This window comes from Leguminivora glycinivorella, chromosome 25, assembly GCF_023078275.1.
Source record: "Leguminivora glycinivorella isolate SPB_JAAS2020 chromosome 25, LegGlyc_1.1, whole genome shotgun sequence".
NCBI classification, from domain to species: domain Eukaryota; kingdom Metazoa; phylum Arthropoda; class Insecta; order Lepidoptera; family Tortricidae; genus Leguminivora; species Leguminivora glycinivorella.
In genome coordinates, this window is record NC_062995.1 from 4,599,720 (window position 1) to 4,614,380 (window position 14,661).

The 14,661-nt window shown below is 37.7% G+C and overlaps 1 protein-coding gene across 1 annotated transcript; it reads left to right on the forward strand.

The window, feature by feature from the left end:
* The first annotated feature begins 2,609 nt into the window (after positions 1 to 2,609).
* Positions 2,610 to 14,228, forward strand: LOC125239270. Its single transcript, XM_048146806.1, has 6 exons — positions 2,610 to 3,151; positions 4,064 to 4,217; positions 5,499 to 5,846; positions 9,817 to 10,050; positions 10,862 to 10,913; positions 14,082 to 14,228. Exons 1-6 carry the CDS (start codon positions 3,029 to 3,031, stop codon positions 14,194 to 14,196), a joined length of 1,026 nt encoding a protein of 341 aa, XP_048002763.1. The 5' UTR covers positions 2,610 to 3,028; the 3' UTR covers positions 14,197 to 14,228.
* Positions 14,229 to 14,661: the final 433 nt, after the last annotated feature.

The following is a 14,661-nucleotide window of genomic DNA, read 5'->3' on the forward strand; positions in this document are numbered from 1 at the left end:
ATAACGTTAAAAATAACCAAATTAAATTAGTATTTTTAATACCGGTACCAAATTAAACTACTTTTTAAATAACAGTAGCAGTTAAAACTTCTTTTTTCAAATGAAGCTATTATTTTTAATACCAGTACTAAATTGAGCTATTTTTTTAAATATTGGATCAAAAACTACTATTTTCAATACCGGTACTGGTTTGAAATTGTATTTTTAATCAAATTATCGGTATTGTATTGATTATAATAAAATACCGCCATTTTGTAACCATAATGATTTTAATTACTTAGAATTGTAACCATTTTCCTAGATACACACCATTTGGATCTTGTTTAAGAACCTCCAGGCTGTAGGGTGGTATGTCGGGACCCTCGGCACTCTCGGCAGCTATTACTGCGAAAACCTGGTGACCCTCTCATACCCCTCGGCGCGCTTGTGTCTCGGCGCGTGTTTTATACCTACATTTTATAAATACCGGTATCAAGTTAGAGTTCTATTTTTAATACCGATACTGATTTAAAATAACTATAATACCGATTCTGATTTGGAATACTAGGTACTAAAAATACCTACACTGTTTGTAAATAGTAGTTCAATGTGGATTAGCGTTATTGATTACATATTTAACTCAATTTACCAACAAAGACTATAGTAGCATACTGAGATTTATAACACTTTTCTAGTCTTATACAATTTTGATACACGTGGACTATACAAATGTATTAACTTTGGAAAATACCGGAAATACATATCGTCACTACTTTGAAAAAATCTCGTATCTCACACTGCTCCTCAAAGTTAAAACGCAGTAAGTCTATATGCATTGCATACATACTTATTACATTTTTCTTTTCATTGACAGAAGAAGATATAAGTTTTTTTCAGAGTAGTGACGATATGTACAACTGCTTATAAATAATAATATCAGATCTACACTAATTTTGACCTTGCGCCACGCCGCCATCGCTATTTTTATATTAATTATTCCTTTTTAATATTGTCTTCGGTTACCGCGATAGTTACCCATGAAATAAAAGTATGGAAACGGATTAAATCGCGTATAATGAATTTCAAATTCATCCCGACGTTTCGAACTCTTTACAGCGTTCGTGGTCAACGGGTGACTGAGGAAAAATTACAGTGTGCTAAGCTATATTTCTTGTATGTGCGTAGCTTTTGCACACTAATTTTTCCTCAGTCACCCGTTGACCACGAACGCTGTAAAGAGTTCGAAACGTCGGGATGAATTTTAAATTCATTATACGCGATTTAATCCGTTTCCATAGTTTTATTCCTTTTTAGCAAAAAAAACACCATCGCTTTTTAGATTTGAGGTATTATTAAAAATATACACTATATACCTAAATTGAACCTAGTTACCGGGAAGTAGTAAAATTATCCTTATTGATAAGACAACGTCTAAGAAATTAATGGTAATCATTTTTTTAATTTTACATAACGGTATTTATATTACCGATAACGGTTTTAATGGAATTAGCTATAGGAATATATGCTATTAGAGAATTATAATATATTACTAGCTTCTAAATACCCGCGGCTTCGCCCGCGTATTAAAAGCATTCTTATTCATACGTTTACAAAAAATAAGATAATAATTTTATACTGTACCGTAAATCCTGACTGTTAATATCATAATTATATGTGGCTTTCCATTAGAGAAGGGCCCTTAAGTTTTAAGCTCCATAAGGTCATTTTCATCTGAATTATCAACAAATTCTTTTATAACGGTCCTTATCGCACCTCAAGAAATGGGTACTCTTCTCTAATGGAATGTCACATATTTTTATTTTCCATATTCCATTTTCTGCATTTTAATACTATAAATAAAAATGTTAGATGCTATGGATATATTTTCTGTTATTTTAAATATAATGTTTGTTAGTATTAAGCCGAAATGACCGATTTTTGAAGAAAGTATAGATATGAAATTAATTATCCTGATATCAAAACTTGCCAAAAATACCTATTTTACCTTGTTTTACTAAATTGACTGAAAAACAATCCAAATACTCTGTCTTATTGCCGTGTCTACATTAATTAATTTATTTTTGATATACCTATCATTAATATAATACCCATCTATCTATTAATGTATTTTAAAACATATTTTTTTGTAAAAAATAGTTACACAAAATTAAATTAGCTATACCACTATGAAACTTTAGACTGCCAAGCAAACCTTTTCACTAAAATAGGCGCAAAACTAAAATTTTGTAAAGGACGATCAGCCTTCGCCCTTCGCCCCCCCCCCCCCCCCTTTCTGCCATCTTTTTTTAGTGACAAGATTTGCTTGCCCATCTTTATTTGTTACCCTATTAGTCAAGAAAGTTCATTTAATTTAAATTCTATATTTTAGCAAAAATATGATATAATTACTATGCATGTCTAAAACAGTATCGATATATTCTTAAATAAATAAATATATGCAAGGTACAGCAGGGCAAATCTTGACTGGTTGGCAAATATTACTGGTCCATTTTTTCTGTGTTTTACAATGTTTGCATTATTAAATAGAGCGTCCACCGGTTATATATGGTAGGCGTGTTCAGTGGATACATGTAGAACTCAACATCATAGTGTAATAATGGAAAGAAATTGATTAGTTACAATTGACCCCCAGTCGAGATTTGCCCCGCTGTGCCTTAGTAATATTTTATCATTTGATTATAAAATTGTTTTATATTTATTTGACCTATAAGATGAATTAATTTAAAAAGTTTTCATTGTTTATTTTATGACTGTTCATGTGAAGCCAAATACATAAAAACTATTTTCTTAGTGTTACAATAAAATGTGAAAAAATTCTTACATCGTTTTATTTCACTGTTACTACATTTGAGTCATGTTTACCGGCAGTTTTTAGTATATTAACAATATATTTACGTCATTATAATCTACACTCTACAGCTCTAGCATAATAAAAAAATAATGTATTTTCTGTATCACTTGTAGTACCTACATACTTAAAAATAATATGATTTCCTACAGACATAATTATATTATATAATAAGCAATAATGCTTATCAAATACATTATTATATTATATTTAATAACGCAAGATTACAACTACAGTTTGTCAATAAGGAAGGACATAGAATTTGCTAAACAGTTTTTGAAATACCACGGGATCTCAGATGAGGTAAGGTCTTAGAACCGGGATACCGGTATCAAAGAGGATTGAGTTGAGTATATAGAGTGTTACTATACCGGTACCAAAGAGGATTGAGTAAATAGAAATACTCTATACCAGTATCAAAGAGGATACCTATACAGGATGAAATCGGGGTCATGATCCAAATGTTGAAAAATGTGTTAAGATGGTCTTTCACAGCACAGTGCATGGACTGCCATCTTGACACACGATTAAAACAAATTGGCCATATTGTTACCCTGATATGTGTTAAACTTAGCGCAATTTAGCCGAGAATCGAGCAAAGGTGTAACGCTATCTAAGTGACCGCACATTTTTCTTGATGGTTCCGAGGTAGTTAGGGTTCCGTACCAAAAACAACAGGAAACCTTATGGTGCGACTCTGTCTGTCTGTCACATTTCTAAAAATATCTCGAGAACTACTAATGCTATCAACTTGAAATTTGGAATAGTTTTGAACATTGTAAACTTCTATGAATAGAAAGTATATTTTTTTATTAATTTTAGTTGTAGAAAATGGCCAATATTAAAGGGAGGCAAACTGTAAATTTCAAGTTACTAGGGCAAGTGGGGTATCGTTAGAAAGAGCGCAATTGAACGTAAATAAACTATTTTTTATAATTTTTTTGATTTGGAAAAAAAATAATTTTGAAGGAAAATGTAAAAAAAATACCGTTCCTCTCCCCTTATCTCCAAAGTACGTTATGAGTACGTAAGTATAAGGTAACTCTCGCGCGTGCGTCACCGCGTTGGTCACTCACCGCTCGCCCGTGAGGCGCCCGTAGGTAGGTACTTACTGTTCGATACTGTGGATACCTAAACGAGCGAGTGGGACAGGCCTGCCGAGGTGTGATGTTGGTTACTCTATAAAAGAATATCTAAATAATTCCATTTTTTCAGAATGTATGTAAAAAAGGGCACATAGAAGAATCGTGTTCAAATTATCATGAAGAAGTATGCAGCGCCCGCGTCTCAGGCAAAAAAACCGAGTTCAAACAATTCGATAATCCATGTTACATGGAATTTGATAATGTTTGCAACTATCAAGACAATAGTATGTAATTAGTTAATTAATTTTTTGCTATAGTATGTAGTATGTAATAAACGCTCGACCAAATCTCGACAATAAAAAATTCATCATCATCATCATTCTCTTTCATCATGGCTCATACCCTTCGAAGAGGAGCTACCAACAGCGCCAGTATCGCGTTTGAGTGGCGGCCTCAAGGAGGAAAGCGAGCCCGCAAACGCCCCGTACACACCTGGAGGCGGAGCGTTGAGAACAAGCTGCGGGAGTTCGGACTGAGTCGGAACGAGGCCAAGGCGGTGGCTCAAGATAAAGGCGTAGAAGGATCTTGTGGAGTCCCTATGCACCTATGGGGTGCCCTAGAACAATCAACAACAACAATCCCTCTAACCCTCTAGCCCTCTTCCCATTATTTGGAGTCTGCGCAGATTTTCCTCCTCCATTCCTCTCTATCAGCCGTCATTTACATACACACCTTTCACTCTCATATTATTTTTCACACATTCCATCCATCTTAGGCCTTCCACTACCATTGTATCCATCCACCTTCATATTTACCACTCGTTTTATAAAATTGCTTTCATCCCTCCGCATTACATGCCCATACCACGCTAATCTGCTTCCTCTCACCTCTGTCACTGGCGCTACTCTCAGGCTTCCCCTTATATACTCATTCCGAATCCTATCCCGTCTTGTCACACCACACATCCATCGCAACATTCTCATTTCATTCACATGCAGACTTCTCTCATCCTTCTCTCGAAATTAAACTTCATATGGGAATTAAACCTTTGTCCCTATAATTTCAATCAATTTTTAAGTGTTATGGATCGCCGATGATTCCGCCAACGTGAAGGTTTAGGAAGGCACGCGTTTTATGAAGACAATTGGCCGGTGAGCCCTACATTTTTCAAATTTGCCGCCTTTTAGTGCTAAGATTTGGTTGATCGTCTATGTATTAGGTAAAGCACATATTTGACAACAATTCTGGGTGCGTAACTGCGTAGCCGAATGGCACAAACACTCACGAAACAAGACGTTCGTAAAATGTTATCTCTATCGCTTTTGCGTATTGGCGCGATAAAGCCAAAGGTATTTTGCGGCGTTTCGTTTTCGTTTCGCGTCGGAAATGCCATTCGGCTACGGCACCTGATTTCATTATAATGAATAGGTAATCCAGATATAATTTAGTTAATAATTAATGTATAATTGCCATACCCTATCCGGGTGCCATGCGATCTCTTCTGTATTGTAGCACCTGTAAATGTACCATGGTTTTGCAATAAACGATTGATTGATAATTTATAGTATGGGCTATTAAAAATCCTGGTCCGTGTGTCATGGATACCGAAATGAGGAGATTTGCGAAAGAAATCGAAAAAATGGCGGAGTCTGACCCCGAAACAATAACAAATGATGACACGACTTCAACAAATGATGAAGTCACAGAAACGACATATGAAACTGAACCAGTAGCAGAATCAACTGATGAAACTGAACCCACGCATGAAACTGAAACTACATATGAAACTGGGACAGAAACTGAAACGTACGAGACTACTACTGATGAAAGTAATGTTGCGACAACTATTGCAGTGATCAGTGATACAAATTTAAGAATGGGAGAGCAAATTGGGAAAATATATTACGATGATGGTGAGTTATTAGCTAATTCAGAATATTTTATTTTTCATTAACAACAAAACAACAAAATGTCATCGTTGACTGTAAATTTTTAGGTGCCACACGATAAAGGTACAAATGGAACCTTTGGTCTGTGACTCTGTGTGTTTGTCTGTCTGTTACAATACTAAATATCCGAAGACCTATGATACTTATCGGTATAAAAATTAAAATTATTACTTAAATGAAAGTGGGGCAAAATTTTATCGTTAAGTTACTAGGTCAAATGGGGCTTTTTCTACCTATCTATCGTTAGAAAAAGCTGAATTTGTACTTATACTCTGTCAAACACGGCCACTACTAAGCCTCCCTAGTAAAAAATCGTGTGAAACGCGTATACTCATCCTTGACTTCCTGAAGTACATAGCTGGGCATTAACTCGTTAATCCGTTAATCGTTAATTAACGAAGTTAACATTTCGATTAACGGATTAACTTTTAAGTTAACTTTAAAAAATGTTAACGGATTCGTTAACTTCCGTTAAATTTCATAGAGTCCGTTAATCGTTAATCCAGTACCCCGAGCGGCTCGCTGCGCCGCGAAAACCACGTTTTTACTGCTACTGTAAAAGCCCGTAGTACGGCAAAACCTAGGTTTTATCGGTAAAAGCAGATCCGTCGGTTATATACAGTCTAAAGGCCAATTGGCGACTTTGGATCACTTATTCGAGATCTTCTAAATCTTATTAGGCGTGCTAGATCGATCACTAACCTGGGAATAGAGTGCAATCATCAGGCATGACAGACAAATCGCGCAACCGACGCATCGAGTTAGAGTCCGGCGCGGGCCTTAGATTACTCTACCAAGTTATCGTGGCCATGGGGTCTCATCCGGAACAGTGCAAAATTATTTCCAAATAGAAGTCATAGATGGCGCTAAGTGTCACGATTGACGATTATTATTTTTTTATCAACTAGATTTAAAGGTATTTGAAGCGTCATAAATTAAGTACATTATAAATTAAATACAAACATCGATGACAACACAAATTTAATGCATTATTTTAGAAATTTTCAAAGAAATAATATCACGTAATATATTGCTACTGACTATGACGCAACAACGTGAACAACCTGCGCGCGACAGTATCGAGCTACCTAAATTTTATTGCATATTGTCACTAGATGGAGCTGCCACTATCTACAGTATACTGCCAACGAAACGGTGCGATTGTGTGCGTTCCGTTTATTGAGTTATATGTACTACGTACTATAGGCGACGTTGCCAGACGGAAACTCTGCACAAGCTGACAGATGCGCGGAGTGCGCGAAGCGGTAATTTACGCGTAGAGTAGTAAGTCCACCATCAGATGTGACACATTATTATATTCCGCCTGTCAAAATTATTTATTTATTTATTTACAACTTAAAAAATACAAAGTATGCGATCACTGCCGCCCATGGACACCCGAAACACCAGGGGTGTTGGAGGTGCGTTGCCGGCCTTTAAGATGGGTGTACGCTCTTTTCTTGAAGATTTATCTTCTTCTTTAAAATACAAATATATACTTATATATATATAATAATATATATATAGTGCGGTCAGTTTTTTTGGACAAAGCGTATCCATTGTTCTCTTTTTTCATGACCAGGCCAAAGAAAACAGCAAAAAGTGAGCGTGCTAAAAATACAATTTTACTCAATAACTATTAACAATCAATAAACAAATTAACTTTTTTTTATATTATAGTAACATAATTCATAAAGTAGTAAGTAGTTACCTAATAATTTTCCAAATTGAAATAAATATATTTCGCAAATCTATTAGAGGTGAAACACATTAGTAGGAACAATGAAAATGGCACATCTGCGTGGTTAACTTTTTAGTCTATGATTGCGTCACCAAAATCGCGGAAGCCTCGCTCCCGCTCGCGTGTTCGTAGAATATTCAGCTGTCGTGTCGGCCGATAATATTTGTTTGTGTGCGTTAATAATGAAGGTATACGTTTGTAGTAGTGTGCGTGACAAAAATGTCGTCTATTAAACAGCTGCCAATGATCGAAATTCAAATTAGTTGAACAATTTCCATTGAAAAAAAAAAGTTTGTCGGTCCGAATTGCGGATACTAGTTTATCATCTTTTAGTAGATATAATTGAATGTAAAATTATTTATTTTGCCTGACACTCTTGAGTATTTTTTTATGCCGTTATTTTAATTTTACAATATAATATTTGGAATATAGTGCTTTATAATTATTAAATATAAAACATTTTTTAAATACTTTTTGATACAAAATCATACTTCAACGATTTGGAACAACGCTTTTTATCGGACCTACATCCGACACTATCGGAAGCGTTTATCGGATGTAGGATGTCGATCTGACACCCGATATCGGATCGGATAATGTGAAAACGGCCTAAGCATTCACCGTTAGTGCGTTTTCACATTATCCGATCCGATATCGGATGTAGGACCGATATCCCATACACTGAAGCCGCCATCTTTGATTTTTGCCTTTGAAATCCTTCCGACATTTGCCACATGCACGACCGATGCGATGCATGCGAAATCAAACCTTATCGATATGGAAGTATGAGACGCGACGATTGCCGACTGGCTAGGATTTCCGAACGCACACGAATGCGCGCTCGGTCGCCGATCTGCGGCGGAGTGGGCCAAGACCTCGACGCGACGCCGTCAGCAACTAAGTACTACCTAGGTACTTATAAATAGTCAAGAGCGTTTGTATGGAGAATTAACTCCTCCTGTATCGTCTTAAGGATGAAATGTAATAATATTCATTTCTATATTTCTAAGTAACTACGCGCCTGCTTTCGAGTGCTTTAAATTTTAACAAATCAATGCATCCTTTGGTCGGGGGCTGGGGCCTCTCAACTCAAGGTCGCCGGCGCGCGGCGCCGTGGTCGCGGGGCGCGGGGCGTGTCTCGTTCATTCAATTCCGCTTGCATGTGTTGCGGACAGAGCGAGTATATTATACGTACGCGGCGAGCACACATACAAGCCGCACGGCAACGCCATCTAGTAATGTTCGACTTTAAACGTCCATGTGACGTTATAGGTTTAGTGCGTGATAGCTAAAACAGATGTCGCAAGATGTTGCAGTTTGATGACTATTTCGACGTAGGATACTGATAAGAGTTTTGTTGGCCACGCGTGGCTACTAGCGCCATCTAGCTCTTTGAATGTGGATTAAATTTAGCCTACAGGTCTAGAATACTTAGGACGGTGCCCATTTTTAGTATGGGATTAGGTATCTGTACTAGTATTATTTGATCTGTGTCGTGGCCTACAGCATCGAGTTGTCATCCCAAATCTCACGCACCACGATCGCGACCGCATGAATGACCCAATAATTACCAATCCGAAGTAAAACCTAGGATTTAGCCAACCAACGGCGGTTTTTACCGCCCGACCGAAATGTAATAACCGAAATGTAATAATTACGGTCTCTTCGGGCTTTTGCCCGAAGAGACCGTAATTATTACATTTCGGTTTTTTACCGATTGGCGTCACAGTTTTTAATGGTTTTTGGTGGATACTTAGTAAATAGAAATACATAATACCTACAATGGAGTCCTGTTTTTATAACGTGTTAACGGATTATCGATTAACTTTAACTTCCGTTAAATCTACCGAAATGTATCGCTTTAACGATTAACGAAGTTAACTTTTTAAGTAACGGATTAACGATTATCGAAGTTAACTATTTGATTAACGGTGCCCAGCTATGCTGAAGTAGATAATGTATTGAAAAGAGACAGATATATGCCAGTTATTTCTCTTTTTGGTAGGTGGTCCCTAGTTTTGTGAGGTTTCGTGTTTTGCCAGGGATGTTACTGTGTCGATTTGATTATCGATAAATTATGTACTTGCTTATGTTCTCACCTTAAAAATAATATGAACTTGGTACATAAATAATAATACTAAAAATTTATTACATTTGTGTAATGTTATATTTTTTATTTATTGTCTATTCCAGGTTCAGAAAAGTTATCTCTTAGAGAGTCATCATCATCAAACTCAACCCGTTTCCCGCCAATGAGAGGAAAACTAACTTTTAACAAAGAACCTTGCGAAAAGAAGGTTAATCGCTGCCCCGTTTTATATTACCCTGTATGCCTGTATTTCGCCCGGGAGCAGCCTAATAACGTCACTTATTACTACTTTATAAACCTTTGCGAAGCGAAGCAATGGACTTGCTACCATCCTGAACGTAAGTGCTATAACCCCATTTTTAACCGCCTTCCAAATCTCAAGGGAAGGGGTTCTCAATTCGTCTGTATTTTTTTTTATGTTTGTTCCTCGATATCTCCGTCGTTACTGGACCGATTTTGAAAAATTTTTTTTGATTGAATGTATATGCATACAGATTGGTCCCATTTTTCTCAGAACCCAGTTCTGATGACGGGATCCTGGAGAAATCGAGGGAACTCCTCAAATCTGAAAGGCACACATATGGTTATTTTTGTATTTTTAATGGAACAGCATGAACTTACGTACGGAACAGTTACATTTGGTGCAGTGGAACTGTTGGTGATGGTCAGAACCGAAATACGTAATCCAACATTCGCAAGTAGCTTTCACCAGAACCCCAAAGGCGGTGGTTCTTTTTTTCTTAAAAATTATTAAAGCTAGGGACGCGGATTTAGACGATGAATAATACACTTAACCGTGCAAACTATCGGTCGTCGGTCGTGGACGTAGCCTTGAGCGCACGGACGTCCGAATGAAATCTGGCTCGTTGGATGGTTTGGTCAGCCGAAGCCACGTTCGAAGACCGTGCCGTGCACACTGATCGGTCGCGGTCGCGCGATGTTCCTGTTCGTATGTTCCTGTCTCCGACGCAATAACGACAAAATTAAAATTTTGTAAAAACCCTGCCCGCGACATAGTGGACCCATTTTTATGAAACATGGCTAATTAGCCACTTATTTTATTTTTTATTTATTAATTAGTGTACTTAAGTACACTCCCGAGTCGGGAGTCCCGACTAACTCAGCTTATCCTTAAACTTTCCCTTACAGATCAAATACATGGCTCTAGTAGTATGAGAGCTGGCTACTGCGCTCATGTAACGTAAGTACATTTTTATTACTGGTGGCAAATGAGAATACAGCGTTCCTGATGGTGAGCCGTCAGGCGCATCACCTGCAACTTCACCTTACATGCGCGTAGCATACGTACTAGCATAAACTCACGCCTGTATTCCCTAAAGGGATATGCAGAGCACGTGAAACTGCTTATCGTCACTACTTTGAAAAAATCTCGTATCTCACGCTGCTCCTCAAAGTTAAAACGCAGTAAGTCTATTTGCATTCCATATATACGTACTACAATTTTCTTTTCATTGACAGACGAAGATACAAGTTTTTTTAAAAGTAGTGACTATATAATCGGCCACAACACAATTGAACCCATATCCACAGTCGACTTCTACCACATTCAAAGGGTAGGGGTTGGCTAAATTTATAACCCGTCATCATAGTGGTATTTTTGTAATTTAATTTGGCTAGGTACCGACTTCACAGAGCTTACAAAAAGTATTTCTTTTGTTATTTATGAAGTACTAGCTTTTGCCCGCGGCTTCGCTCGCATAAGAAAGAGACAAAAAGTAGCCTATGTCACTCTCCATCCCTTCAACCATGGGGTCTCATCCGGAACAGTGCAAAATTATTTCCAAATAGAAGTCATAGATGGCGCTAAGTGTCACGATTGACGATTATTATTTTTTTATCAACTAGATTTAAAGGTATTTGAAGCGTCATAAATTAAGTACATTATAAATTAAATACAAACATCGATGACAACACAAATTTAATGCATTATTTTAGAAATTTTCAAAGAAATAATATCACGTAATATATTGCTACTGACTATGACGCAACAACGTGAACAACCTGCGCGCGACAGTATCGAGCTACCTAAATTTTATTGCATATTGTCACTAGATGGAGCTGCCACTATCTACAGTATACTGCCAACGAAACGGTGCGATTGTGTGCGTTCCGTTTATTGAGTTATATGTACTACGTACTATAGGCGACGTTGCCAGACGGAAACTCTGCACAAGCTGACAGATGCGCGGAGTGCGCGAAGCGGTAATTTACGCGTAGAGTAGTAAGTCCACCATCAGATGTGACACATTATTATATTCCGCCTGTCAAAATTATTTATTTATTTATTTACAACTTAAAAAATACAAAGTATGCGATCACTGCCGCCCATGGACACCCGAAACACCAGGGGTGTTGGAGGTGCGTTGCCGGCCTTTAAGATGGGTGTACGCTCTTTTCTTGAAGATTTATCTTCTTCTTTAAAATACAAATATATACTTATATATATATAATAATATATATATAGTGCGGTCAGTTTTTTTGGACAAAGCGTATCCATTGTTCTCTTTTTTCATGACCAGGCCAAAGAAAACAGCAAAAAGTGAGCGTGCTAAAAATACAATTTTACTCAATAACTATTAACAATCAATAAACAAATTAACTTTTTTTATATTATAGTAACATAATTCATAAAGTAGTAAGTAGTTACCTAATAATTTTCCAAATTGAAATAAATATATTTCGCAAATCTATTAGAGGTGAAACACATTAGTAGGAACAATGAAAATGGCACATCTGCGTGGTTAACTTTTTAGTCTATGATTGCGTCACCAAAATCGCGGAAGCCTCGCTCCCGCTCGCGTGTTCGTAGAATATTCAGCTGTCGTGTCGGCCGATAATATTTGTTTGTGTGCGTTAATAATGAAGGTATACGTTTGTAGTAGTGTGCGTGACAAAAATGTCGTCTATTAAACAGCTGCCAATGATCGAAATTCAAATTAGTTGAACAATTTCCATTGAAAAAAAAAGTTTGTAATGCATCGGTCCGAATTGCGGATACTAGTTTATCATCTTTTAGTAGATATAATTGAATGTAAAATTATTTATTTTGCCTGACACTCTTGAGTATTTTTTTATGCCGTTATTTTAATTTTACAATATAATATTTGGAATATAGTGCTTTATAATTATTAAATATAAAACATTTTTTAAATACTTTTTGATACAAAATCATACTTCAACGATTTGGAACAACGCTTTTTATCGGACCTACATCCGACACTATCGGAAGCGTTTATCGGATGTAGGATGTCGATCTGACACCCGATATCGGATCGGATAATGTGAAAACGGCCTAAGCATTCACCGTTAGTGCGTTTTCACATTATCCGATCCGATATCGGATGTAGGACCGATATCCCATACACTGAAGCCGCCATCTTTGATTTTTGCCTTTGAAATCCTTCCGACATTTGCCACATGCACGACCGATGCGATGCATGCGAAATCAAACCTTATCGATATGGAAGTATGAGACGCGACGATTGCCGACTGGCTAGGATTTCCGAACGCACACGAATGCGCGCTCGGTCGCCGATCTGCGGCGGAGTGGGCCAAGACCTCGACGCGACGCCGTCAGCAACTAAGTACTACCTAGGTACTTATAAATAGTCAAGAGCGTTTGTATGGAGAATTAACTCCTCCTGTATCGTCTTAAGGATGAAATGTAATAATATTCATTTCTATATTTCTAAGTAACTACGCGCCTGCTTTCGAGTGCTTTAAATTTTAACAAATCAATGCATCCTTTGGTCGGGGGCTGGGGCCTCTCAACTCAAGGTCGCCGGCGCGCGGCGCCGTGGTCGCGGGGCGCGGGGCGTGTCTCGTTCATTCAATTCCGCTTGCATGTGTTGCGGACAGAGCGAGTATATTATACGTACGCGGCGAGCACACATACAAGCCGCACGGCAACGCCATCTAGTAATGTTCGACTTTAAACGTCCATGTGACGTTATAGGTTTAGTGCGTGATAGCTAAAACAGATGTCGCAAGATGTTGCAGTTTGATGACTATTTCGACGTAGGATACTGATAAGAGTTTTGTTGGCCACGCGTGGCTACTAGCGCCATCTAGCTCTTTGAATGTGGATTAAATTTAGCCTACAGGTCTAGAATACTTAGGACGGTGCCCATTTTTAGTATGGGATTAGGTATCTGTACTAGTATTATTTGATCTGTGCTTCAACTATCTCCACCTAAGAAATCACGTCTATTCGTCGCTCCGTTTTGACGTGAAAGACGGACAAACAAACAGACACACTTTCCGATTTATAATATTAGTATGGATTTTTTTATTTAGCGAGCGTTTGTGCTTTTGGCTACGCACACAATCTATATTTTATTATTTGTAGGTACTTAAACTTCGCTAGAAACACCCACGCAATGTCGTCGTTCAGTCACTACGGATGGTTACACGGGTCCCAGCCCTTAAGCCGCATTTTGAAGCCTCACGAGCGCGCTACCTAACCCCCACACAAACGCGCTGCCCATGCCCCCACAGCGTGGGGCCACTACGCTTTAACATTTATTTTGCGAACCGCCAAGGAGTGGAATGCCCTGCCAGAGTCTGTGTTTCCACATGAGTACAATCCAGGTCTCTTTAAAGCGAGAGTAAATAGGTATCTCATAGGTAAGCGTGCTCCACCGTAGACCGCATCATCACCTACCATCAGGTGTGATCGTGGTCAAACGTCTACCTATTGATACTAAAAAAAAAAACAAAAAAAAAGATTGCGAGCGTTTTCAAAGCGGATCCGCGTTCCGCACATGGTAACTTCTAAGCTTATATTTTGCAACTGTAAACTTCTAATAAGTGTTGAATGACACTTAAGAAATCAAAACAACATTTTGGAATAAAACAATTAGCTAAATGGTTAACATTTAATCAGTATTCAGACAAGTCCGCTGACAATACGCGCTGTGTCATGTGTG

Bases quoted from the DNA above. Each gene is read 5' to 3' on its own strand.
- LOC125239270 (XM_048146806.1), top strand. From the start codon at position 3,029: ATGCTTATCAAATACATTATTATATTATATTTAATAACGCAAGATTAC. The intron at 5,847-9,816 runs GTGAGTTATTAG...TGTCTATTCCAG, and splicing joins GAAAATATATTACGATGATG to GTTCAGAAAAGTTATCTCTT. The intron at 10,051-10,861 runs GTAAGTGCTATA...TTTCCCTTACAG, and splicing joins GACTTGCTACCATCCTGAAC to ATCAAATACATGGCTCTAGT.